The sequence below is a fragment of the Prinia subflava genome, chromosome 3 (genome assembly GCF_021018805.1).
Source record: "Prinia subflava isolate CZ2003 ecotype Zambia chromosome 3, Cam_Psub_1.2, whole genome shotgun sequence".
Classification (NCBI taxonomy): Eukaryota; Metazoa; Chordata; class Aves; order Passeriformes; family Cisticolidae; genus Prinia; species Prinia subflava.
In genome coordinates, this window is record NC_086249.1 from 32,638,400 (window position 1) to 32,664,924 (window position 26,525).

General features: G+C 39.9%; 1 protein-coding gene across 3 annotated transcripts in view; it reads left to right on the forward strand.

Moving 5' to 3' along the window:
• Window positions 1-490: 490 nt before the first annotated feature.
• Window positions 491-26,525, forward strand: part of GRIA4 (glutamate ionotropic receptor AMPA type subunit 4) — a 215,390-nt gene continuing 189,355 nt past the window's right edge. For all 3 annotated transcript variants that reach the window (XM_063394572.1, XM_063394571.1, XM_063394573.1), the window contains exons 1-2: window positions 491-578; window positions 1,720-1,878. In XM_063394572.1, coding sequence (XP_063250642.1) covers window positions 491-578; window positions 1,720-1,878 — 247 coding nt within the window. The remainder of the gene's footprint in view (window positions 579-1,719; window positions 1,879-26,525) is intronic.

Sequence of the window (26,525 nt, forward strand, 5' to 3'; positions counted from 1 at the left end):
GGCGGCGCGGGGCGGAGCGGGGCGCGCACGGCGGCGGCTCCCGCCCGCGGCGGTGCGGGCGGCGGGGGGCGCGCACGGCGCATGTCCGCCCGCGCCGCGCCCCCGCCAGCGCTGCCCCCCGCCGCCAAACTCACCACCATCTTCTGCATGTGCAACACTCGCGGCCGGACACGCTCCGCTCCCCGGCGATGGAGACTGCGGGAAAAATCCGCCGCGGCGGCATGGCTTGCTGAAGCGGCAGCCGGGAGACAGGCAGAGCGCGAGCGGGAGAGGATAGCGAACAAATTCTAAAACAAAAGCACCAGAAAAATAAAAAGAAAAAAAGAAAAAGGAGGAAACCTCTCTTTTTCTCCCCCTTCCCTTTTTATTTTTATTTTTTTTTAATTTTTTATTCCTGGTTTTTGTGTGTATCCTGCTCGCCCTCGATGCCTCTTTGAGCAGCATCCAGCGAGCGAGCGGGAGAAGGCGAGACAGAGAGGCAGAAGAGAAGATGAGGATAATTTGCAGACAGCTTGTCTTGTTGTTTTCTGGCTTTTGGGGACTAGCAATGGGAGCTTTTCCTAGCAGCGTGCAAATAGGTAAGCGCTGCATTGGGCTGCGTGCGTGTGTCCAGGGGCTCAATCCTTTGCGAAGTGAGTTGGAAAGGAGGCACCGAAGGCAGTTTTTGCAGATTTCTCCTCCAGCACCATCCCATTTCCTTGCCTGCACGAATCATCCTCGTGTTTCTGTATGTGTGCCTCCGTGTGTCTGTGTGTGTAAATATTTCTGTGTGCGTTCGCGTGCGGCAGGGAGGATGCTTATCTTGTGCAGAACTCCTTCCAGCCCGGGTGTGCGATATCGGCGGGGCAGGAAGGGGCTCGGGGCTGATGCCCCTTGGCTGCTTCAGCCCCCTCCGACTCCCCTGCTTTTGCCTGACTGTCGAAGGAATGGCGAGTCCTGGGCACCGGAGGTTGCGGTAGCCGGCGAGGATGGGGGGGGGTAAAAGGCTACAGCGTCCTTCCTTCGTCTCTGTAGTTGGAAAGTTTAGGGTTTTGTAGGTGTCTCCCTGTAGTGTTGTGCCCCATCCTCACCCCTTTCCCATCGCATCCTGCTTCCCTCCTTTCAGACGTGTTTCGGATGGGACGCAGCTATCTGAATTCTTTCCAGCTCAGCTCCATCGCTGCATCATTTCTTGTGGACTTGTAAAGATGCTGCTAATAAGGCTGAGCTGCTCCCTGCCTGCACATGGCTGCAGAGGAGCAAAGTTCATCATATTCCTCTTCAGTGCAGATTATCCTACGCTGAGTTGGTATTCTCTTTTTTTAATCCAGAAAGCATCGTTCCGCTTAATCAGCCCGCCACTTAACGTGAGAGGCTGTTGAGCAGCTGATTTACCAGTGTGTTCGGTATCAGGGAGATGGAGGCTAAACACTTTAAAAGGTCACTGTAATCATGACAAATCTGGGTATTTATGTATGAAAGGCTGAAAACCGAGAAGTCAGAAAAGAAGCTTGAATGCATCAGGGAGGTTAAAATCGATTGAGGACGGTGATTTAAAGGCAGTGGTTGTGATTATGAATACGATTAGTTCCTTATCCATTAAAGTCTTAGGACTTGCCTTACTGTGCAGCTTTGGCAGAGATAGTTGCTCGGTTTTACAAGACAATAAGTAGCTTGCAAATGATTTACCCAGCTTCTTTTCCTTTTTGCTTTTTTTTTTTTTTTTCTGTTTTTTTGTAGGTGGTCTCTTCATCAGGAACACAGATCAGGAGTACACTGCTTTCCGATTAGCAATCTTTCTTCATAACACCAGCCCCAATGCATCCGAAGCACCTTTTAATTTGGTTCCTCATGTAGACAACATTGAAACAGCTAACAGCTTCGCTGTAACAAATGCCTGTAAGTAAACATGCCACTGATCTGACCACCTTAGGCGTAAATTGCAGGGGAAAGAACAGGGAACCACATCGTTATCTTGCATTATGAATACATCAGGAATTCTGGCTTCGGTACAGATACCCTTTGCAGAAGAGCAAAAGGGGCAGCAGTCATTATTAGTTGCTTAGTAGAACAAAATCCCCTCTCCTTCTCCCTTCTGCTGACTAACCTGATAATGACATTTACTTTAGTAAAAAGTAAACTACAGTATTACTGTAGTTTCTTGCTTCCTGGTTTCTATGGAGATGAATTTTGTTGTTGTAAAGAAAATTTATGAATGTCTCAATAAGTGCATAAACCCCACACTTACTCTTGTTTGCTTCTGTGCATGCCATGCCTTGCATGTGTTTGAAATATATGATAATGTTTGTGCTCCCAAATGCTTTTCTAATGGCTGGAAAGGAGACAGGGAAGCAGTGGTGTGCAGGATAATATATCTGACTTGCCTGACGCTGCAGTTGATCTGGTGATGTCACTTGAGGCAGCCCTGCTCTTATATTCTAGGTTGTAAATGTCTCTTAGCATTTCGTAATGCATACATCCTGTGGATATGTCTCTATGCATCCATACATTGGTGCCAAATCAAGTTAGTATCTGATCTACTTGATTTCACAGACCACCTCAGCTGGAACAAATATTCTCGTCCTACTATATATTTTATAAACACACACACACCCACATACACACAGATGCACATACACAATGAGAGGAAGACAGAGCAAGAAATGGCCTTAACAAATGAGGTAACATTTAATTTCTTTATTTTTTATTTAAAAAAGGTGATGTCTCATTAGCTGAACTTGCTACATTTCAGTCACCTCAGGGTCTTTGCCAGTGGTTAAAACACCTGCTAGATACACCTAATCTCTGAGAGGGGCAAAGCATTATTTCTGTTTATTTTCATGTATGTCTGGCTTCTTAAAAGGAGTTCATGTTATTATGTAAGGCAGTGGTATACAGTGGGGCAAAGCTCAAGACTGTAGTAGCGTTACTACTTTGATGTTCATATTTCAGGACTCTCTAGGTTTTGCTCTGTAGCTCTTAAGTTTTTGAATCCCTCCTCTCATTCAGGAGCGAATTGCCTCTGGAAGTAGATGCACTAAGCAACATTGCTGAGCGAGTTTAAAATAGAAGCAGACTGGAGAAAGTCTTAGTGTTCATTGTGCCTTTAAAATACGTGCTGTGCTTCTCTTCATTTTCTCACTGCCATCTCTGTGGCACTTTTTAATATGTAAACATACAATATGCTGTGCAGTTCTCATGAATAATTTATTGCATGATTGCTAAATTTATTTATACAAGCCTTTGCTTCTTCAAGTTTCAGATGACCTTGCCACCTAGTTTAAGAGGAAAAGCTTCTGAGCTGCCAAAATGGCTCCATTCATTTTATGCAGGAAAGGCTGATGTCCCACAAAGAGTCAATTCTGCATGAAGCAATGGATTAGTTGTGTTTTGTATGGAAATCAGTATCAAATTCCATAAGGTAAAAACATCTCAAGAGATGCTTTGAAACTGGCAGGAATCAGATCTGTGCAGGAGTAGATCACTGAGAAAATACTACAGTTCATGTCAACTTTTGCAAGCATTTATTCCATGGAGACCAATGACACAGTACCTTTTCAAAACTTAATTTTTTTAATAAAAAGAGGGTGGGACTAAATTTTTGTGTACTAAAATCAGTAATTTTAGGTGAAGTCAATTATTCTAGCTTCTGCCTATGCATCTAGTTTAGACAGTTCCTCAGGCTCTTGTTACTTTTTGGATTCAGGGTATTGCTTAGTCTGGCCATTTGAATGTTAGTGAATTAATTCTGATTTGCACAAATTTAAAATCGTCTAAAATTGGATCACTTTTCTGTGTAAAACTAAACACTAAACTAAGCTAAATTCAAGAAATGTTTGCCCAAAACTTTGCTCATGTACACCATTTGCAGCAGATTCTTCTCTCATTCCAAGCACCTTATGTTATTTTTGTCTTATATTTAACTGAGGAACACCTCTCCCATTATGTTTGCTGTCATTTATAGAAATAGTGATTCATAACCTGATCCTTTTTTCCTCTTTAAGCTGAAGCCAGTTTTGGTTCCAATGTGTTTAATGGCTTTAGAAATGATGAATCCTTGTAGTATGGGGGGAGGCAGAGAAGAAAGGGAAAATTAAATTTATATGCTTCTGTGTGTGTATGCTCATATAATTCTGTACAGCTGTATTGAATAGAAGTAATCCTAAAGGCCTTATTTATGTTTCTACATGCCACTTAAACCCACTTGTATTTTTGCATTAGTCCAAGTTAGCACTTATTTCACGTTTTGCGTCTCGTGCCAATAATCTGACTACTTCTTCTTTTTAAAAGCATTTTATTAGTGGAGAATATTTTTAAACAACAGATATTCTCCTAATGAAATGTAGGCAAACCGACTGACAACTGAATGAACATATCTCATGTTCCTTAAGCTAAATGTGAGCAGAGCCCTGCAAAAATCAATTGTCTGATAGCTGGAGGACACTGACTTCCATGTGATTGGATTTGCTGGCTTGACAGAGGCTTCTAAAGCGCAGATGTGTGAGTTTTTCTAACCTAATTAAAGAAACCCCCACCATCAGCTCTGAATTCAGTGACTTCATGCTAATATGAAATGAAAACTCCTTGCTGAACCGCTGTGAAACAGTGGGTTTGGACCTTGCTATTTGCGTAGAAATTAGAGCACTCAGAGCACATGTCCTCAAATAAACAGTACAAAAGCCTTAGAGCGGCTGGACCAAGATGAATATTCATGTGAGTTCAAGCATAAAGCTCTGAGACATTACCAGTTTCCTCTATTTCTGTTTCCATTTGCTGCAGAGGTTACTTGTGAAGATTCAGGGCCTGACCCTTTGCATGTGTCAGGGACAGTAGACAGATTATTCCGAAGGATTATGGATGGCATACTAGCAAGTAACTCACTGCAACACTGGCAAAAACTTTTTTTTTTCTTTTTCACTGCACAAAAAACATATATCAAAATGTTCACCCAGGAGTACTTTTGGAACTGGAATAATTTTGTGTATTCAATGTCATAGCTAATTTCCAATGTTTATTTTATGCATTTTTGTTTTCTTCAAACAGGCCTAGATCGTTAATATTTTTGTTTTAAATCTTGAATGCATATGAAACAGGTCGTCTTAGCAGATGGAATCTGTTGTGAGTTATCAAAATTGATCTGATCTCTATCAGATCAGACACTTTGGAGATTTCAGTCCTTTTTCTTTTCCCTTCACATTTGCGTGTTTTATTTAAACTCTGTTCATTTCTTTTGCACTACATACATTATTCAGAGAATCCTCCTCACTGACAGAGCTGAAATTATTCCAAAACATGAATAGTACAAGATTCTACCTCATCAGAACACAATACACCAGAGCTGAAACATTTATCTATTGGCACACATTGGTTTGCAATTTATAAGCGGGAAATTCTGCTCGTGATTAGAAATCTACCTGCTTTCAGTTTGATTTCAGATGTTGGAGCAATACACTGATTTTTGGAGAGGATTGTATATATTTATTCTTAAGCTAAATGCTAAATAATTTTCTTCACTCCATGCACCATCTATATAGTACATTTGATATAGTGCATTAGTGTACCTCAGCAGCACAGTCAACATTAAACATGCTTGAATACTTATGACAGGTGGTGCTGTAATTTTACAAAGAGGTATTTGCCTTTAGCTCTTGTCTTGTGGTTGAGAATTTTTCTGTTGGAAGTTTCAAAATTCCTTGATCTGTAGCTTGCAGTTCTTGCACAGGATTAGGCTAAAGGGGATGAAGAGAGATTGATTCAAGTCTTTCATTAGTGTTTTGTATTAAAATTAAAGCTTTTCTCTCTCAGTCTGACTTCATGTGTATTCTGAGATGGATATATACCTCACAGGTGTAATTTAGGGAAAATGAGACACTTCCTTCCTCTTTTGCACAGTTCTGTTCTTACTAAATTTTAATCCCAGTAGATGCAAACCCCCAAAACATAACCTTGTTTATTATGTGCCACATGGGTGAGAGGAAAAGCCTGTTGGAATGAAAAAATTTGTATCTTGGAATAACTTCCCTCTTTCTCCGAGAGCTAAGGTCTTTGACTCTTGTGCCCTCTAGATTTATGTGGGGTTCATGACCTGAAACTGGAGGGCCTGATTCTGCCTCCCTAGTGGGAATGCAGTTTCTGGGGAAGATCTACTGAGGTCAGAGGCAACCCTGAGGACAGGAGCCTCCCTTGTCACCCTCACCTCTCTGTGTGTTTGTCTCTGGGCTTGTGTATGCTACTGAGGGGAGAGGCAATGTCATTTTGGAGTTAACTTTCTCAGACAAGACTTTTCCTCCAGAAAACTGAGGAAATAGACTCACACATGCTATTGCCCTTATATTGTGACTATCTGTCATTTTACCTACAGGAGTTTCCACTTTGATTTATTCAGCTGCATCATAATGGGATTTTCATTAAATTTGGCTATTAATTCTGCTTTATAATTACAACTCAATTTAGCAATAGAAACGTAACCTTGGCTGAATAATCAATGTCATTTAAAACCATGGTGTTCTTTATTTAGAAAGTTGAGGTTTCATATAGCTGAAAGGTGTTTTGCTATTCCCAGGGATGCAGTTTGGAGTGTGTTGGAGTTGCCATATAGTCAGGTATTAACTGCAAAAGCAAATAGTGTGCCAGTTGGCTAGAAAGATGGAACTGGATTAAAATTTACCCTTCTAAGATAGGTTCAATTACAAGAATCTTTCTGAAGTGAGAGTTTTGCTTTAATATGTGGACTTTATCTCAAGCTGGACTCCAATTATTGAAAACAATTTCTCTTAACATTTTTATTATTAGCAGTTGCTGATGGAATCAAAGAATGCATGTGTACTTGCGTGTCATCTGCCATAAGAAGGATTCTGTATATTTTCAAGAGATAAGAACATCCATGTTCAAAGAGTTTCATAGCTCTAAATGTGATACTTGTAAATAGCCATACAACAGAGAGATCAATTGTCAATATCTCCATCAGAGTCTAGTTTTAATTTTCAAGGTTATTGTTGGGAAAACAAATGATGGGCCTTCACTGACATGCAGTCAGATTTCTACCCTGCAAATCCAGAACATTCATTTCCTTGGCATTAAACATGACTTTTGTCCTAGCATGTTACTGGACTGACTAAAACTTTAAACTCAAAAGCTTTATAGTAGCCTATAGAAATAATTTAATGTTCATTTCAGAGGATTAATAAGAAAGATTGTGTTCCTTCATTCCTTTCGCAGAAGGCAATGCGGTGCAGTACTTCTTGTGTAAGACAAAGTGTTTTAACACGTAAATTAAACTGATTAACTTCAGCTTTATCATTGTGATCTAAGTTTGTATGCTAGTCAAAATAACTCATGCATTTCATTTTTAGGTCTTGATTGTTTTGAGACTTGCTTGTTCATGAGAGGGGAAGACGTCTGCTTTGATTTCTTAATGATTTTAGATCCTACAATGAATTGTGCAATTTCAGATTGTGAGCAGTTGAAGTTCTTTAAATTTAAACTTGTTGGATCAAGTAATAATTTCTCATAGTTCCTATTCCTTAATATATGACTGATTTAAGGGAATGAAATCTGTGCTACTGCAAAAGTGAAGATGTCCCTATGATTGCACAGTGTAATTATAGGGAAAATTGGCCTCTTCTCTGGATTTCCATTCCTCTGGGTACTTAGCTTGAGGCAAAGATTTTGGACTAGTACTGCACCAAGTCTGCTTCTTCACTGAGGTGGGCATACCGAAGTTACACGGTAGGACACAAAGTCAAACTAAATAATTTATTCCTATGTAAATCAAGAATTGTTCTGAATTTTGGAAAATAAATTCACTCAAAAGTATCTGATCACAGTGTCTTGTTTTGAAATTTTGGCATTGCTTTATTTTTAATAATTTTCTCAGAAGTTTTAACATCTTCCTCTATCTAGTTCAGGTTCTTATATAGAGTTTGGGTTTTATTATGGTTTATAAAGATCTTACTGACTTTTATCAGTGTTGATGTGGGTTCAGTTGTTTGTCAGTGCAGTTATATCTTGAGTAATCTCAAAAATTCTATATTAGTAATGTCTGCTTTCAGGCACCCAAGTTCAAATAGAAAGGCTACCCTACATTTTAGCACTCAGAGACATCCTAGTATTTTCCAGAGTCCTTAGCAGCACCTGCCTTCCTGTTGGGAGCTGCTTACTGCTGAGTACTTGGGAAAACCTGTCCTCGTCTGTGCAATAACACATGGGGCAAGTGTCTTCTGTTGGTAGTGCTACTTCCTTCTGAGGATTGTGTTTCTTCCCTACTCCTTTCCCGTAATCCAGATGAAGTCTGCCTGACTTGTACAAATAATTGCAGGTTCCATATGGTAGGAGGATGGAACCAGTGACACATACCCATGGCCCTTGTCCCAGCAATGCATTGGAAACACCCAGTTCGTCCATGCTCTTCACCAGTTCCTACAGACCTGACTGTAGCTAAGTTTTATGTTGGACTCAAGTGCGAATACCAGGATACTTACGGCAAAGTGACTGTAATGGCTGGATTTTGACCAGCTATTCTAACATTAACAAATCCCAATGCAAACACTGGCCCTTGTCCTGCAGTTTTTTGTTCCCCCAGACAGAGCTGTTTGGGATTTAAATGGGGGCACTACCTGAGCAGTGATTGCAGATTGGAACCTCTTAAAAAGAAGGAGTAGTAGGAATCCATTTTATTTGCAAGGGGAATATGTTCTCATTTTTCATCTCATAGCTGAAATTTTAAAGTGTATTAAATTGGTTAACTCCTATTATTTTTAAAAACCAGAATATTTAGCAATTGGACCCCTGGTACATAATTGCCTGTTTACAAAGAAAATCAGTTGAGCTACTGTTAGGTTATTTCAGTATTGTACCCATATGCAGGAATTGCTCCTGGAGCATGCAGGCTTGTGCAGTGCCTTTCACTATATTCATGGCCAACATGCAGTTGTTTTTTTTCCTGTAAATACAAATACAGCCCAAGAGAAAGAAAAAGTACCCACACTTTTCACTAGATTATTTATTAGACTACTTGTGAGGGAAGGCCTTAAACACATTTTGAAGATGTATGAAAATACGTAATTATTTACTGCTTACTCATAACAGCTCTCTGTTTCTCGATTTGAGACCCTCTGTGGGATAGATCCTGTGCCGTTTCTGCATGCACACTCCTCCAGTTGTCTCTGTGGTGTATTTTCATAGAGAACTTTTAAACCCATAAAATTGCAACTTCATTTTTATTTGCACATGTTCTTGATGTAAAGTTCAGATATGCCTGGTGAATATCCATCAAATTTTAGGAAAGTTCAGAGGTAGAGAGTTAATTGCTGAGAAGAGAGCTGAGGCCTTTATGCTTTGCTTGCCACAGTTTTCAAGGATATGGAATTTACATCTTCACATTGTGGTGTAAAAGGCGATTCATATGTCAGTATTAGAAATTATTATGCAAAATAGTTAGGAATTATTATAAACAGTATTCTGGTTTTGTCAGTTTCTTTCTCAGATATGCATTATGCTTCTTTTTTTATCTTCAAAGTCCCCTTCCAACCCAAACCATTCCATGATTTCTTTTTGTTGGAGATTTCACTGATGTCACCTTGTTGGGGTCAGATCTGTTTTCCCAGTGGGTAAAGCAATTCATGTAATACATATTCAAGATGAAAGGAGCAGAAAGAGAGGAAATTCTTGTAGAAAACAAAGTACAAAATGTAGCATATTATTTGTCCCCAAAAGCTTCCTGTGCTACTTTAATATTCCTGATGTTCTGTAGAGGTGTTTCATGCTCCTAGTTAACGTGAGAGATGGATCTGGATGATGCTGTGGTAAGGTCTGGAAAACATTGAGTATAAGGGAGAAAGATTTTATCAAACACAGATGCATTCATGTAAAAATCAGGAGAAAAAGATATAATAATATTTAAATAGCATGTGCCTATCAATAAACTGAGCTCTCTGTTTTCTCACCTAAGCTGATGGGGGGAAAGGGAAGAAGATTTTACAGACCCTTAGTGTCAGCAGAGTACTGTAGGATCTTCTTTCAGTGATTTCCTCCAGGTTTGCTGTGTGGATCTGTCCTGGAGAGCTTTGCTAATAAAGGCCTTCAGCCTTGGTAATTTCCATTTGTTTAAACTGAGAAGAGTGTTTAAGAGTGGACTTTTCAAAAGCACTGCAGCTGGGAGGATAATTTCCTTTAAAAATCAATAGTTATGGGCGTTTGGCTGACTCAGGAGTTTTTCTCACTTCTCTTCCAAAGAGAAAGCACAAGCCAAGTAAAAAACTGCTTTTGGGGCTGTTTGCACACCCTGTTAACACTGTCTCTGTGTCTCTCTGTTTGTGTGGCTCTAGTTGAGAGCTGGTCAGGGGTTTTCCTTTCTCAGGTCCTTTGTTTAAAAATCAGTATCTTTGGTCAGTGCTTCTCTTGAGTGGTAAAAGCAGCAGAGTAATGCTGTAGGATATGCTATTATATAGATAAATTAATAATTAAGAGTTGCTGTCTGGAGGTACAAACAAAGGTGCAAGAAAAAGAGTGTAAGAGGTATATTGGGAGGATCTTCATTGGCATCTGCTACAGGATATATCCCATGAAGGTGTGTGTGTCTGGAAGGTCAGGTGTAGTGCCAAATGGAAGTGATCCAAGTTACCTTACAGATGATGTCAGAAAGATGTGAAAGCAGTCTGGGGGAGGAAATGTTCACTGACAGCTATGGGCATCATTGCTTCAATGATGAAAAAGGTCACCAAGTAGGTGGGAGTGTGGATAACATTCAATAATGTTCATGGATTAAGGCTAGGTGGGACCATTTTGGTCACCCAGTGGGATCATCAAGGGGCTTGGCAGCAAGCCTCAAGGCCTTCATCCAACCTGTAAATTTTTTTCCCAATAAATCCTGAAAAAAACTTGCAGGTAAATTATCATGTCATCAGCACTTCATTGGAATATGTCACCCAGTGTCTTTATCTGTGTTGAATGTAGGAGCCATAAAGAGTAGACAAGGAAGAAAAGTCTACTGGGTTTATTGTTGGCTTTTACTTTAGAGAGATACCATCATCAGCATGATTTTCATCCAGTTGCCAGAGCTGTGCAGCTCCCAGAGCCCCTGCATTTGTTCTGGATGGTTGGAACTGTGTCTTGCCAGCACAGAAAGGTGGTTTGAGACACCCTTAGTAGCATGGCTTAGGTATGGCAAGACATGTAAGGACTTACTGAGGCCTTTTTCAAGTTCCCTTGAAAAATACATAGGGTGGACACAAATGGTAAGGCTTTTTCCCTCTCATAACAAAGAAACATCTCCTGACACCAGCAGGGACTATGGCTTGAAGCAACAGTAATATATGCTTGGTAAATGTGTTCCAAGACCAATAAGTACATTTTTGCTAACAAATGTATGCTAATCCCCATTATTTGTATTCACAGACTCATCTACCTACAAATACAACTTAATGGTCATATAAGTTATACATATTTCACTTTCTATGAGCCACAGAGGTTGTGAATCTATTACTGCTTTCACCTGGAAGCTTTGGACTGTTAGCTTAAGATATCAAGGGTTATGAATTTAGCTTTGGAAATCCCTAGTTTCATCTGCTTTGTGTGTCGGACGAGATTGCAGCCTGAGCACAAACATGATGATGAATGAGATATAAAACACAAGAATATTTGCAGAAAGCAAAAGACTGAATAAAGGAGTACAAGCAGTTTCCCATAGCTGTCTTTCATGATCTGTTGCACTGTTCTGAATAGCAAATGTATATGGAAAGAATAAAAAAAGACAAAAACCTTCTTTCCTGATACTGTAAGTCACTAAATCAGGAACGAATAGTAACAGAAGACCTCAATCATTAATTATTTTTATAGTAATAGCTGTATTTACAACGTTCTGTTTACTAACACTCTATCCATTGAATGCTTTACTTAAATTCTTTATTATTCCTTTATTATTGAAATCAGCTGGAAAATGAAAAGATGTTTTCATGTAACTCAGAAAAAGAACAAGCACAGTTCATGCAAATGCATGTGTGCAGCAGATAATTGACAAGGTTTCAGCAGGTGCTCTGTGAGATGATTTGGAGCCCAGAAATGAGAGATTACCCAGAGAAAGGACTTAAATTTAGAGTTTCAGATCTTGCCCCGAAGTTGTTTTTTTGCCCTCCATTGACCCCCATCTGGGAGGGAGAAGGGGTTCAAGACACATCAGGAGCTGTGTATTGAAGAAATACCATTATTTGGTGTTGGGAAAAGATGTTTCAGAGAGCAGAGAACAGACTGACATGGAGCACTGCTTGCTGCATGGGGTATTTTCTGCTTCTGAAAACAGCTGGAAGGTGTGGCTGGTGCTTGTGAACAGGATTATAGCTGGTGTGAGCTGAATGACTTTAAAAAGCTTTAAGGTGAACATGTGGTTATGCCAAGCTGAAAACTTAGTACAGAGGGGGAAGTAACAGCTGGACCAGACATCCAGTGAAGCACAGGAGGAGTTACAGAATAGAACAAGACTAAAAAATACTGCTCCAAGAGACACAGATAAAATTCTGTTCTCTTCCATCAGCTATCTTCTTCTGCCTGGTTTTTATTGTTACATGCCCCAGCTTTACATGACAAAATGGGAACAGTATTCAAGAAGCGCCACCAGTGGAAGCAGTTGACATGGTGCTTCCCGTGCTCTGCACCACTGAAGAGGATTCTGGCATCCCAGAACCAAAGTCACAATGTCCCAATCCTACCCCACAGGCTGTTGTGGCTTCTGGGTTCAGCACCAGAAGCCACAGCAGCTTATTAGCTCCTGTAGTGTATTGATTGCAGATAACTGTCAGCTTAACTACTGCAGGGAAAGACAGGAAAGGGAAAGGGCATAAAACATTTGCTTTTTGGTAACAAACAAAAAAGAAATTGCATCCTTATATGACCTCAGAAAAACTCAGCCTATCTCCATCTCTCTCTTACTCCCCCAAGTCAGACTTGGACTTCAACATGGTCAAAACTTTGAGGGCGTGATGGTGCTGTACCACAAAAAACAGTTCGTGCAGTTGAATTGAATTGCTTCCCTCCATTCTTCTCTGGGTCTCTTAACAGATATTGAAGGACTACTGGTTTTTTATTTCCTGATGAAAGCACCAGAAAGCCCATCATTCTTTTGGTTACTGTTTGTGATGGGAATCTCTTGCTCTTCAGAACAGCTGGCAGGCATCAGAGCTTCACACCTTAATCACATTTTCTTTGCCAGCCTTTCACATATGCTAAAGGGAGACTAGCAGAAAATCCTTTGAGCAATTACAATAATAGGATAATAATAATTATTGCAGTTCTTTGCACTTATATAGTGTCTGTGAGATAAAATAAGATCCAGGATAATGTTACCCCTTTGAAAAGGTGTGGATTTCCCCCGCCAGCAGCATCACCTTGAGAAACTGCTCTCCAGGGCCTCACCTTCCTGTTCCCTTGTATTTGATATGGTAAAGCAGGGCTGCACTGCCACCTTCCTATTCACGTTTGTGAGCAATTGACTGCACAAATGAAGTCGTGAAAGAGAATGTGAATGAGAGGAATTGGCAGTATGAGGAAGGTTTTTTCCATCTTGTGCCTATAAAAGACAGGAGAACATTAAAGGATAATCTCCCCAGTTCAGAGGGAGCATGCTTACATAAGATATTTTCCTTTCTTGACTGCACATCATGTAAGTCTTAGAAATACTAGTTAAGAGAGTGAAGTGTGTGCCATCAAAAATGTAACACACAGGTATAGCTTTAAACCTGTTGATTTCTTAAAAGATGTGCTTTACAATAATGTACTGCCTTCCTGTCTGGGAAAGTATTGTCTGCAAACTGTTGGATTATTGGCACAGTAAGTTAGCAGTTTTTATCTACTGAAATGAAATCCCTCAGGGCCTTTTCGTGGCCCCAATAAAAGTGTTTCACATTTAACTAAAATTATAAGGCTCAATGTTAAGCTTTCAAAACTTTGTACCTATCGTTAGTGCTGTGATGATGATAAGTTCCTTATGATATGTGAGCATAATAAAATGGTGCTATAGTTTTTTCACTGAGATAAAAATAGAAAAGTCATTAAAAATCCTAGGGGTTGGTTTTGGGGTTTTTTTTGCCTTGTTGATATAGGCTGTAAACTTCTACATGGAAAATAAAGAACAATTCCAGATTTTAGTGGGAACCTGTCTCTTTTTCTCTCCTCTTTCAGCAGGCAGAGATGGAAGCATTCAAAACCTGTCAGAAGACAGGAACGAAGCAGACCATCTCCCTGCATCTGTAGCATGGGTGACTGAAAGAATTGTTTGTCACTTCCATTAATGTGTCTGTCCTGTTACTTGACTTCAAGAGGGAAAATAATGGCTTAGACTTCCTAAAATCCAGGATGTACCACAATTGTGCTCCCTCTATAGCCAATTGTTGCCCATAGTAGACCTCCATTGAGGGCAGTTTGGATGTGGCCATTCCTGGTGCCACAGTGGATGAAATGCTTTTACCTCTGGTCATCATCATTGCATGAGAAGGCAACATCAGAGGTTATACTGTAATACTTCTCACTCTCTTCTCTTCATCCTCATCAAACAGATGTTTTGGTCCCTGATGTCTGTTTGGCTGTAATCCCCTGAAAATTTTAACACCCTACAGTGGTCCCAAAGGATTGCAGCAGAGGTTTGCTGGAGTGTCTTGTTTCTGCCTCTCCTGTGTTTACCCAGCTAATTCTATCTCGATTTGGCTTTGTGAAGGACATGAGGAGAGCAGAAGATACCTGGCAACCCTATCATTACTGGGGCTTTTTACTCTTGCATCTACATTTCATCCAGTACAGCCTCTACCCAGAATAATTTTTGGAGCTTGGACTGTTTTCTTAGGATTGTTGCTTGTGTTTCAAATTATACACTTGGTTGACAGTGTTTGTACCCAAGAAAGGAAGTTTGGGATAATAGGAACAGGTTGCTGAGGCTACGCTACAGCATTTTGGGATGGTGTCTTAGATTGAGCTGCAGACACATGCAAAAACATCTTACTTGGTTTCTCCCATCTGTGTGTAGAGAAAGCTCTAAAAAACCTTCAGATACCTTTAAAATGCTGTATTTTGGCTTTATGTGGAGAATTGTAAACCTTTAGGGGATGCTTTTCAGGAAGAGACTTTAAAGTACTTTAAGCACTGCACATCCTAGCAGGGCAAATTCTGATACACTGCTGGAAGCCTGGATGGGAGTTATTTTATTTAGACCAAGTTGGTAATTTCTGGTTGAAACTGTTGCCCAGAAGTTTGTGTAAATGTGTATGGCTGACAGAGAGCTGTCCTTCTGTGCATGTATTTTTGTACTACTTTCAGCCATTTCAATGATTGAAATACTAAATCTAGCACTCAGACAGCTTTTGGATTTATGACAGTCCCCGAAGGACTTTGACTTACAGTTATTCATATAGGTAGTTTTGAAAATCTATGACAGAAATAATAACTCTGTGGTAATATTCATCCAGTTGCTTATTTAGAGCACCCAGTGTGAGAACAAAAAAATGAGCAGCTAGAAATTCCCGGGGCAAAGCTCTGGCTCAGTGTTCTGCTGTCCCTCACAGGATGGGGATGCCAGAGACATTTCAGAGACTTTAGGCAGTTTTCAAAATTTGCAGAGACGTGAAACCGAACTGCAATTTGTCCCTGAGCAGCAGTTAGTATATTTAACTGTATTTTAGGTGCTGTCCTTATCTATTTCAACATAATTATTGTTTTCTAATATTCAGGTATGTACACATGCACTGTAGAAGCACGCGAGTTGCCTCTGTCCCACTCCACATGCTGCTCACAGGATGATAGTGATTTTAAGCAGCTTGTTCTGCCCCTCTTGTTCCTCTGTCATTGTCTGTGGTGTTGCCCAGAGCACACTGGATCTCAGGAGGCTACAGCTGATCTCACGGGTCTAGGCAGTAACAAGGGCACCCTGGAAAAACTAGAACAGGCAGCAGGAGATGAGTGGAGTCAGGCCCTGGTGAACTGCGCGATGCAGTGTTGCCCTTCCTTCTCCCTTCCCTCCTGGGCCATCACATCCACCAAGCTTTACAAAAGGAACCTGACAACCGTCAGCGATGACTTATATATATATATTTCATATTTTTGTTATACCTGCCATCTGTGTTTTCTGCATTCTTTGGTCAAAAAGACCAGTTGTGACCTGAAGGGGAGTCCTTCTGCAGAGGGGGCAGAACATGTCCTGCTAACACACGTCCTTGTGAGCAGAGGGTTAGTGACGTGATCAAGTGTGAGCAAGAGATGTGAGCACTGAGGTGTGATCTCTCAGATATGCTTGGGATGATAGTTTTGCTTGGATGTTTGTTTTTTGTTTGTGTTTTTGGAGGTTGTTTTATCTGAAACCAAAACTAATAATCAAGGATGACCTGCATAAATTTTATAAATCTTAAAAACAACAAAAAAGTGAACTCCAGAGTGGGTGACTGTGGGCAGAGCTGGTACTTTCCATGTCAGCAAGGCACACCAGGGCAGGTGTTGTGTTGGACTAATGCTGTTTCACGGGTCATTAGCTAATGAAGGAGCTGCTGCCTCCCATGCAGACAGATGTCTCAGCGCTCCCGTGGAGGGCTGTGGCACCCCTCACTGCGGGATGTCCCTGTCTCTGCAGCCACTGTCCCATCCCGGCTGGGCCTGGGGAAGGAATATGAGTGCACTCGGGGCACGGGCAGGGCTGGGTAGCGGGTGGGGCTGAGGTTTAGCTGGTAAAGCTGCAGCTCTTGGGGAGTAATGGAACCGAGCTGCCCTGAGCTCCAGCTGTGTGGAGCAGCGCCCACCTCTGCGGCTGCCTGCCAGCTGCTGGGCTGCAGACGTGGAGCTGCCCACCCACATCCCCACAGGAGAGGGAGGCTGGGCAGCGGGGCTGGAAAGGGCATCAGCATTTCTTCTGTAGAGGTAAGAACCTAAAAATGCTGATTGTCAGCTTCAGGCTTACTGCAGGGAGAGTTCTGCCATTGAAAGCTCAGTTGCAGGTACTAGGATGAATATAAGTGACTCTAAAAATAGGTGATTTCAGAGGGAAACTTTCAGATTTTTTAATAAGCAAAATAACTGGCGCTTGTTTGTATTGAAGTGCTTGTTTTGCTTGAAGTTATGTGGGTTTACTTCTTGCTCTTCAAGGTTAATACACTGTGGCCACGTCATAAGAGCGTGTCTGCTAAGTGTTTCTAGCAAGACATCTTGAAATGCTGCCAGAGACCTGGAGATCTGCATACCTTGCTTTTAACACAGAGCGACAGGTTTGAATCACACATTGTGCCACTGCACAGCCAGGATTGTAAATACCGAATCTTAATTATCAGGTATATTCATAATTCATTAATAGGAGGTAGACAAATAGACTGGGCTGGCTTTGTAGCGCAGGAAAGATAAATGGAGGATGGTGCACAGGTAATAGATGCTGGAGTAGAATGTGTAGAATTTTTCTTTCCTCCATTTTGTCTTGCTGCAGCTCTTTTTCTTGAACTCTCAAAGTCATTCCAGGAAGAGGGGCTGGAAACAGGACAAATATACAGTCATCACAAATGTTCATAATTCTGAAACTGGGCTTTAAGTACAATGTGAGGGTTTGAATGCAAAAGCTACAGGATCAGCCATGATGTTATACATGTTCTATGGAAAATATTTCTCTATAGTTACTTAATAGCAATCATTGAAACTTTGGATGTATTAAATAAAATATTTCTTAACCATATCCATTGCATTTGTTCTTGAATGTATAAATATAACTGACTTAATAATAAATATTCCAGGAATTGCTTATCAATTTGGGTGGTGTGATAGATGATATGTCATTGATTTAATGACATAAAATCATGTTTAGGTAATGAACTTTTCACAGTCTTTCTCTCGTTAACATACAATCAGCAGCTGAAAAACCACCTTTTTTTCACGCTAAATTAAAAGTAGCATGTGTGAAGTGTAATACATATTCAGTATATCACATTCTCAACTGTAACTTGAGTCTAGAGAGCAAAGCACACTATTGCCTAACCATCAGGCTGGCTTTGGAGAAGTAATCAGCTGTAAGAAAATGATGAGCACATAATTTTAGATCATTAGGGGTAATTATTATAACTAGGAATGCTTTTAACCTAAAGGTGAGTAACTGGCACCTCTGCAGTATATATGCCCGTGGCTTGAAATACCATATTAAATGAAAGATGTAGTGGAAGACAGAAAATGGAAATTCTTTGTTTGTGCATAATATCCTTTTTTTTTCTGAAGGTATCTTGGGACACTTAGGATGGAAATGACATTTAATACAATGTACTATTTGTGTGGAGGCTTAGTGTCAGATATATGTTACCTTCCTGCTCCCAAATGGGGTAGTTCTTTGACTGTTTGGATCAGAGCATTGCTGGGAGGCTCCATGGCCTCTATTAGTCCCCACACCTGGGTGTTGGTAGAGTCTGGGGGAGCATAAAATTTCAGGGCCACTAACATGTTTTACTCTACATGATGAAGTTTAGTTGGGAACATAATTCATAGATTTTGAATGAAAAAGGTACCTGTAATTTTTAAAAGTCAAAAAATGCCAGATATCCCATTGCCTACTGTGAAAACATCTGCTTATAAAATGGTATACAGAAGCATGCTTAAGAAGTCATGGTGGGCAGGTGAAGTTCCCTGTGACTGGAAAAGGGGAAACAGCCTCCATTTCCTAAAGGGGAAAAAAAGACATGGGGAACTAGGGACCAGTGAATCTCACCTTGGTGGCCAACAAAGTCATGGAGCAGGTCCTCCTGGAAGCTGTGGTAAGATTGAGATTAGCTATTAGGAGGACATTTGTTCTTGTGAGGATGGTGAGGCACTGGCACAGGTTGCCCATAGAAGCTGTGGATCATCCCTAGTAGTGTTCAAGGCCAGCTTTGAGCAGCCTGGTCTAGTGGAAGATGTCCCTGCCCATGGCAGGGGTTGGAACGAGACAGCCTTTCAAGCTCCTTCCAGTTCCACCCAGCCCATGATTATTTCATTTTCTACTGGTCAGGTCTTTGGTGTCTTATTTCCAGGAGTGGTGTTTTGACAACACACGCTGTTCCATCAGCCAGAAAGCTAATGGGAGATGTTCTCACTTTTCTGAAAAATAGGACAAATTTTTCTCCCAAATGAATCACCAAATGTCAAAGGCAGTTTATTTTGTCTGGGGAAAAATCTCAGTAGGGTTTCTGTTGAAGCACGTAAATGGTTTCACCCAATTACAGAGTCAGTAGTTTGGTGAGGTGACTTTAAATATCAACTTCTGGTTCCATTTTTGGTTGTAAAATAAGTAAAATCGGCAAAATTCAACTTCTTTTATAATTTCCAGGACAGCTGCAAATTTTAAAAGATTCAATGCTCAGCTATGTATGCTGTGTGTGCAAAAGCATCTCCTAGGGAAATGCCCTGGCAAAATGTCTTGAGGTCCAATGTCCAACAGTTTATTCATGTATGTGTCAAACACAAAAATTTCATTTTATCTAGATGTTGTCGTCAGCAGTGATCTGCTGTTTAAAGACTGAAAATACACAAAGAAGTTTAAGAGAAGGAGATCAATGGCATAATCATGTCAGGCATGGTCCTATTCCCCCTATCTGAGAGTTTAGGGGATACTTTTATACTTCAGAAAGACATTACACCCTATCAGTTACAAGTTACTTGTAGCCAAGCTACGAGTGAAAATTATCATTACTTTATGATCCATCCAATATGCTTTTAGCAATTCCATTTTAAAACACAAGTTACAGATGCTCTTCAAGGCTCATCTCAGAAAAAAATTCTTTTCAGGCTTTTTCAAGAAAACCTGTTATGTCAATTTGCAATTATGTGACTGTGTAAAGTTAAGCATACTTACTTTGAAATGCTTAGCTGAATGAGGCATTCGGGACATTTCATGGTTCTTCAGGCCAAAGCAGAAATATTTTACAAATGGGGAAAACAAAGTGAAATATTTGCTGGAGGCTAAGGCTGGAAATATTTGCCAGCAGGCTTGGAAGGAACTAAATTCCTTCACTGGCTTCTTGACGGATAGACCACAATCCGAGAGCCATTTACTTACCTAGATATAGGTGTAAGAAACTTCATGATGAGTGTGTTTTATGGTTGTCTTCATCCTCTGTAAATGGTCTGTCTGAAAAATAGGAAATTTTTAAAGAGCAGAAAAGCTATTACATGGCAAGCTACTATTATGAAAATAAATAAAACAATCTTGCATAGTTTCTTGTTTTTATCTTATTTTGCTGTCATGAACAAGTTTATAGCCTTAGCAGTATCTTTTATTTTCCTTAGAAACATTAAAGCTGTCTTTTAATTTTAGTGGGATATACAATTGCTAGTTGGTTTATCGTCAAATTTTAAGGGTATATTCCTGGAGCATGGAGCACAGTGTTCCCCAGGCAAATTAATTCCCTGATTGCAAATGTCAAGAACAGTTGCTGAACTATTGTTTTACTATGCTGTTTTAAACTTTTATTTAATGATATATTAAATATGTAGTGTAAGCTTCTCACACAATAATCGTTGCCTAAAAAAAAATTCTGAAAATATTCTTCTGTTTATTGTTGGCCTGTTTTAAAGGAAAATTTATGTCTGTGCTGACTTTTTAATAACAATTGAAGTATGGAAACAATTGTTTCCACAGAGTGAAATGAGCTTTTGGAGTTTAAGTAATAATGGTGTAAATTACTTATTTCATTTTTTTTTTCTGCATTTCCTCAACAAAGTTTTAAGCAGCAGATTCGAAACAAACAAATAATGAAACAACAAACAGATGTGGTTTTGCATGACAAGTGGTGCATGACATGGGACCTTTTTCTGAACAAAAATGGGAATGCAAACAGTTTGCATGGATTCAAGTTCAAATTAGCTGTGCACTGGCAGAGATCCACTAGTCCAAACCACTCAGAAGCTGTAACCAGGAGTTGTAAATGCAAACAGCTGAGTGCTGAGAGAATATTCAGGGGAATTACTGACTTCTGGACACTAGAGGAGATAGGTGGATCATTACCTGAGTTAAAGTTGCCATTCTTACTCTGGGGCACGTTCCCAGTCCTGTTACAATTATAGGCTCTTCCACATACCACTGTGCTAGTGTAAGGACGGCCTAGACATGACGGCAAACCAACATCTTTGGACTGCTGGGACTGACCTGAGGTGTCTTTGGGCAACTGAGTGTTGCTTTTAGGAAGCAAGGACCACCCAGGAGTGCTGCCCATGCTACTGAGCATCAACCTCTTGTGGGCATCAGCCTCATGTGGGCATCAGCCTCTCACGGCTGTAGGTAACGGCGCGAGACAGAAAGATGGGAGAGGCTCAGGACCAGGGAAGCAGTCTTGTGTCCAACGCAAACACCAGTACTCATGAAAACCTCACAGGTATTTCCAGAGGAGAATGTACCCTTTCTATGCATAAACATCAAAGGATTCGTAGGGTTACTGATTAGGAACTGCAGCTTCTTTTAGTTAAAGAAGGCATGGTTAATTAATGATTTTGCGTTCTGATTAGAAAATTAACATTGCTAATGCTGTTATTAGATAACTGAATTTCGGTATTATAAAAGCCTTTTGAAATGCAATTTGACAGAGCATATATCAGATTAAATTGGATTGATTATGGGAGTTTTGAAGTTGTTGATTTCTTTGAGAGCTCTGTTAACGAAGCATTATATTGTAACAGAATGCATTAATAGCTCTGTTCTCCTCAGCTAACGGCCTATTACCCTTGGTAGGTAATGAAGTGCAGACGTGAGACACCCTAGCAAGCAGGGTGGGACAGAGTTACTCCACTGTGTCCACTGCAGATCTTCATGTACAGTTCTAATTCTGTAGAGCTGGGGGGCCCTGTCCTCACTGTCAGCTTGGGTTGGTAACACCATGTCCCACAGAGCACTGTCATGAAGCAAGACCGTGGTTTGGCGTTGTCTGTGGCCATCAGAGGACTGGTGTGGTAATACCACATGGCAGGATGGTGCAGTGACAATGTTCTGTCTATTCCAGGAACTGGTGAAAAGAATTGACAGCTGGGACATGTGACCCTCCCAAAATGGCAAATACTACCTGCATGTCCTCACCTCCCCAAACCCTTTGTTTTGCACTCTACATATGCCAAGGCAATTTCCACAGCTGTGCTGACATGCTAGATACCTAAATGGACAAGAAAGTATTATGGGTTTCCCCCTCCCAGGCAGGGGTAGGAATCTTACATCCTAGAACTAGTGACCTGATGTTTTTACCTGATGTCTCTGTGTAAAACAAACCTTTCTAAAAAGTGTAAGACTACCTAAAGACATGTGCTGCACATTTAGGGACATCATTACATTGCTAGTGTAGAGTGATTCAGCCGATGGCCTCAGGAGTACTGCTGGTTTTTTCTTCTTTTTTGGATGTTTGGCACATTCTTTTTTTGTTTTTCAAGACAAACTGGTTAATAGTTGAACTTAGTGATCCTAAAGGTCTCCTCCAACATAAAAAGTGCTGTGATTTTATGATTCTGTGTAGTTTTGCTCAGTTTCTTTCAGGTGGGGTGCTTTTCTCCCTAGAGGCCAAAGCAACTGGATTGCTGCTCCCTGGGGTACCATGCAAGAAATGAAAAATATGCAGTGAATATTAAAATAAAGAAGCCAGCCTCAGAACTCAAAGCAACTAGAGGCTTTGGCTGAATACCAGAAGCTCTATGCAATTCTTTTACAAACTTCCCTGCACTGGATCTTTGCCAAAACCTTATCTTGGCCAAACCCTATGTATTCAAAACTTTGGAGAGAAAAAGCCTGGGTGTCTCATCTCTGAATGCTAGTGCTGCATCTTTGCAACTTTCCCATCCATTACTGTAATGGTCCCATTGAAGGCAATGGGCAATACCACAGTACAACTCAAGAGTATCATCCAAAGTCCTGTGGTGCGTAGATACACTAAAAAGTTATTTTTCATCTTCCGAGCTTTTTTATAACAGTGATGATGCAGGAAAAGATATTTTCACAGCTGGCAGCTGAAAACTGGACTTTTTGAGGTCAGGAATATAAGAGCTGAAAAAATAAAATCCATGGTGCTGTCTATTGTTACCTTTTGCAGTAAAATTGCCTTTAACGCCGATGTTGCCAAGTCCACAGTTACATACTGTGATTGTCTGGGAGCCCTGAAAAGGAAGCAGCCTGCAAAGGAAACAACCAGTTGGGAAATAACATTATACAGCAGTTCTGTTGCCATCCTGGCATGCAATGTCTGCTTTTTTATGCTTAGGAGATAAACCAAAACTTTTAATTTATTCTGTGAGAAGATTTTTGAGGGTGGCAGAAAAATTGAGGATGTGTGAAACTATGTACTTTCTGGAGGTTTCTATTAAATTACATGCCCCAAGTGTCCCTGCATGATCTTGACTGTAAGAGGCAAAATCTGTGCTCAATAGACATTAATAGGTCCTAGAGCAATAGCCCAAGAATACCTAAATGCACCTGTCAAAGACTGATAAGAGCTGAGGTCTGTCAGCTGCATTTCTGTAGTTCCGGAATTGTGTCAGCCCAATTTTCCTCTCTGTTTTATTACTTTTCAGTGACACAAAACTCTTACGAGCGTCTGATGCCTTGCAACCCCTGAAACATAATTCAAATTATTTGCCACCAGAACTACACTCACAGACCTGGAATGCTAAAATTCTGCCTGCATTGCAGGGTGGAAGCAGTAGCTAATTTATTTTTTTAAAGCCTCAACAAACAAACAAACAAAACAAAACAAACAAGCAAGACATGACACAGTTGACCTTTGATGTTAGATTCCTCTTTGTCATACTGGGGTTTTTTAAACAAAAATGACTTTACACAAAGTTAATTAGATTGAGTTCATTGACATTTGTCTGAATTATCATTGGCTCAACTCTCTTTTATCAGATTTTTGTTTTCAAGAGTTGGGGTTTTATTTTGAGACGTGTCCTCCACATGCAGAGTTGGAGACTTGTGAAGTAGTCTTCTTGTTAAAGTGGTCTCCTTCAATCAAGATAACAAAAGAGAGTAAAAAGCACATGGAGAGGATTTACTGCCATGAGACAAATAGGAAAGTAAGGAAAGCAATTCCAGGAAACTGGAACCTGAGAATACTTGCACTGTGACCTGTTCCATTTCTACCAAGATGTAGAGATTTCTGGAGCCAATGTGTTTAGCTGTGCCATGGTGGCTTATTCAATCACTTTATCTAGCCTTAAGGAATTTGCCTAATTCCTTTCTGAATTTGTGTATCCTCGTGAAATTCTCAGCATCCTGGTGTGGGAAGGGAGCTGGAAACAGATCATATCCATCACCTACAGTCTCTTTTCTAAGTTATGAAATGAATGGGAAGGAGTCAAATCTTCAGCTACTGGCTGTTGCTTTTCTGGAGTTTATGTGGAAAGCTGCATCAAGGCTCGATTAAACCAGACCAAATGTTTCCTCCAAAATATCAGTTAGCCAAACACGCAGATCTGTTCCTATTGATATATTTCATTAATCCATTTAGATTTTGTGATTATGTCTGACAGCATGTTCTCTCCCTGTCTCTCTCATCTCCGTCACATTACATATACTTAAATATCAATTTCTAGGTTTAGTATTTGACGTTTTAGTTTTGAAAACTACTTTGAATTCAGTGTAAAACAATGAAATTACAACATTATTCAAATGCAGAAGATATTTAACTTTCAGATATGTTTCTGACTGTTTTAGTGCCAAGAAAAAAAAAATCCCATCCAGATAAGATGTTGACTTCATTTGCAGAATTTTAAACAAACTGAAAAAATAAGTTTTCGGACAGTTTTCCTCCTGCATCTTTGGAAAACTCACGTTTCTTTTAGAAGCCTCAGATGACGATAATTTGTATTGTAGTACTTACTGGTGTAGTCTAGTCCTGCATATAATAAAGCAGCATGTATGCCATTGATACATTGCATGGAGAATCCCAGGCAGTAGTACTACATCATCTAGTCATACTGGATTCCCAAAATAAACAGTTAACTGTCAAAAGTTAGAGCCTTTATGAAGCTATGAAGTTGCTACAGTACTCTCTGCCCCCTTAAGATTTTTGTGACTGCTTGGTCAATCAAAATCCAAGTGGAACAACTAGCTCTTGAGGACACTGGATTTGTCAAAGTCCTTTGAAAAGGTGGCATTTGATTAAAAAGATCAAAATGACAGGATGAAATTGTCTGTATTATCTGTGACTTCTTTTCCTGAAACCCCTGCACTAAAATTTTTAAACATCGAAAGTGCTTGAAGACTTCATTTTGAAATCTGTACTTTTATGATAAGTAAGCACACAACAATTTTAAAGGATATTACAATGCCTGTATGAATGATAAAAATTGCAAAGGATTTAATAAGTGGGCACAATTTTTTATGTCATGTCGGTGAAGAAAGACAGTGAAGCACAGCAAGCAGGAAAACAGCTGAGATGTTGATGTCTAATTCTGTAATGTTACAGGTAGCTGTTCTCTACCAGAGTTATTAGAACTCTGTGTCCCTTGAGAAAAAGCAGAAATTCATTTGTTTGCCTTACTCTCAACTCTTTACACCACCTAACAGAGAACAAGAAAGAATCCTTATGACAAATCAGTGTAACTAGATAATTTAGATTTTATTTTCCCTATTTTTTCCCTCTCTGTATTTTATCACACTGCTTAATTAGAAAGATACCCATGACAGGTGAGAAAATTACTTGAATATTTGGGTCCTTTTGTTGGTTTATTTTGAAGCAGCAGAAAGCAAGAAGAATCACCAAGTGTTCCTATTCAATGCTAAATATTGACCTAATAAAATTTTAACAGGAATTTATTATGTAAGAGCCGTTAAAAAAACCTTTTTTATTGCAAGCTAAAATATAAGTTGGGGAGAGAATTTCTGTTACTCATGAATTATGAGTGATATCACAAAATCAACTAGGATATGGGGTTTTTTTCCTCCTTTTTTTCCCTTATATTTTTCTTATACAAAACCAGCACATGCCCCTTTGTGGAATGGAATTTTAGTTTTCATAATTATATGTGGTAATCTCTGATACAAAGGCATTGGATAACTATCGGAGACTAAAAATACAGCACAATAGGCTGCACACATCTTCTCCTCATTTCCACCTAGGATGTTTCATAATAAGAACAAGATGTTTTTTCTTTTTTTTTTCCCAATTGGACAGGCTTCTGGTTGTGCAGACAGTTAATGAGACCGATTTAACATCAATATTCTCAGTAAAATGAGACAGATGTATTAGTAGTCTTGCTCCAGTCTGTGTGCTGACAAGCAGTGTATGAGTAATGAAGAGGTCTTTCCAATGTGACCCTAATGCAGAGCACTAATGAACAGGGATGTACGTTATTAGTTGATAGTACATACCAGAATTAGAACAAAGAAATGCACTTTAGGGTGCTGCTTACGTATCTCATGTTCCAGCAACTTTACTTTAGGGAACAGAAAAGAAGAGGACTTCTCTGCTGGACCTGGACAAGTGATGTTTTCTTTGTTTTTTAAGGAATTTATGCTTTTTCTAGAAGAATGTAGAAAGCATCAAGGAATTATTTTTCCTGTCTTTACAGTCAAAAAAGCAGATCATCTGACCTGTAAAAATATT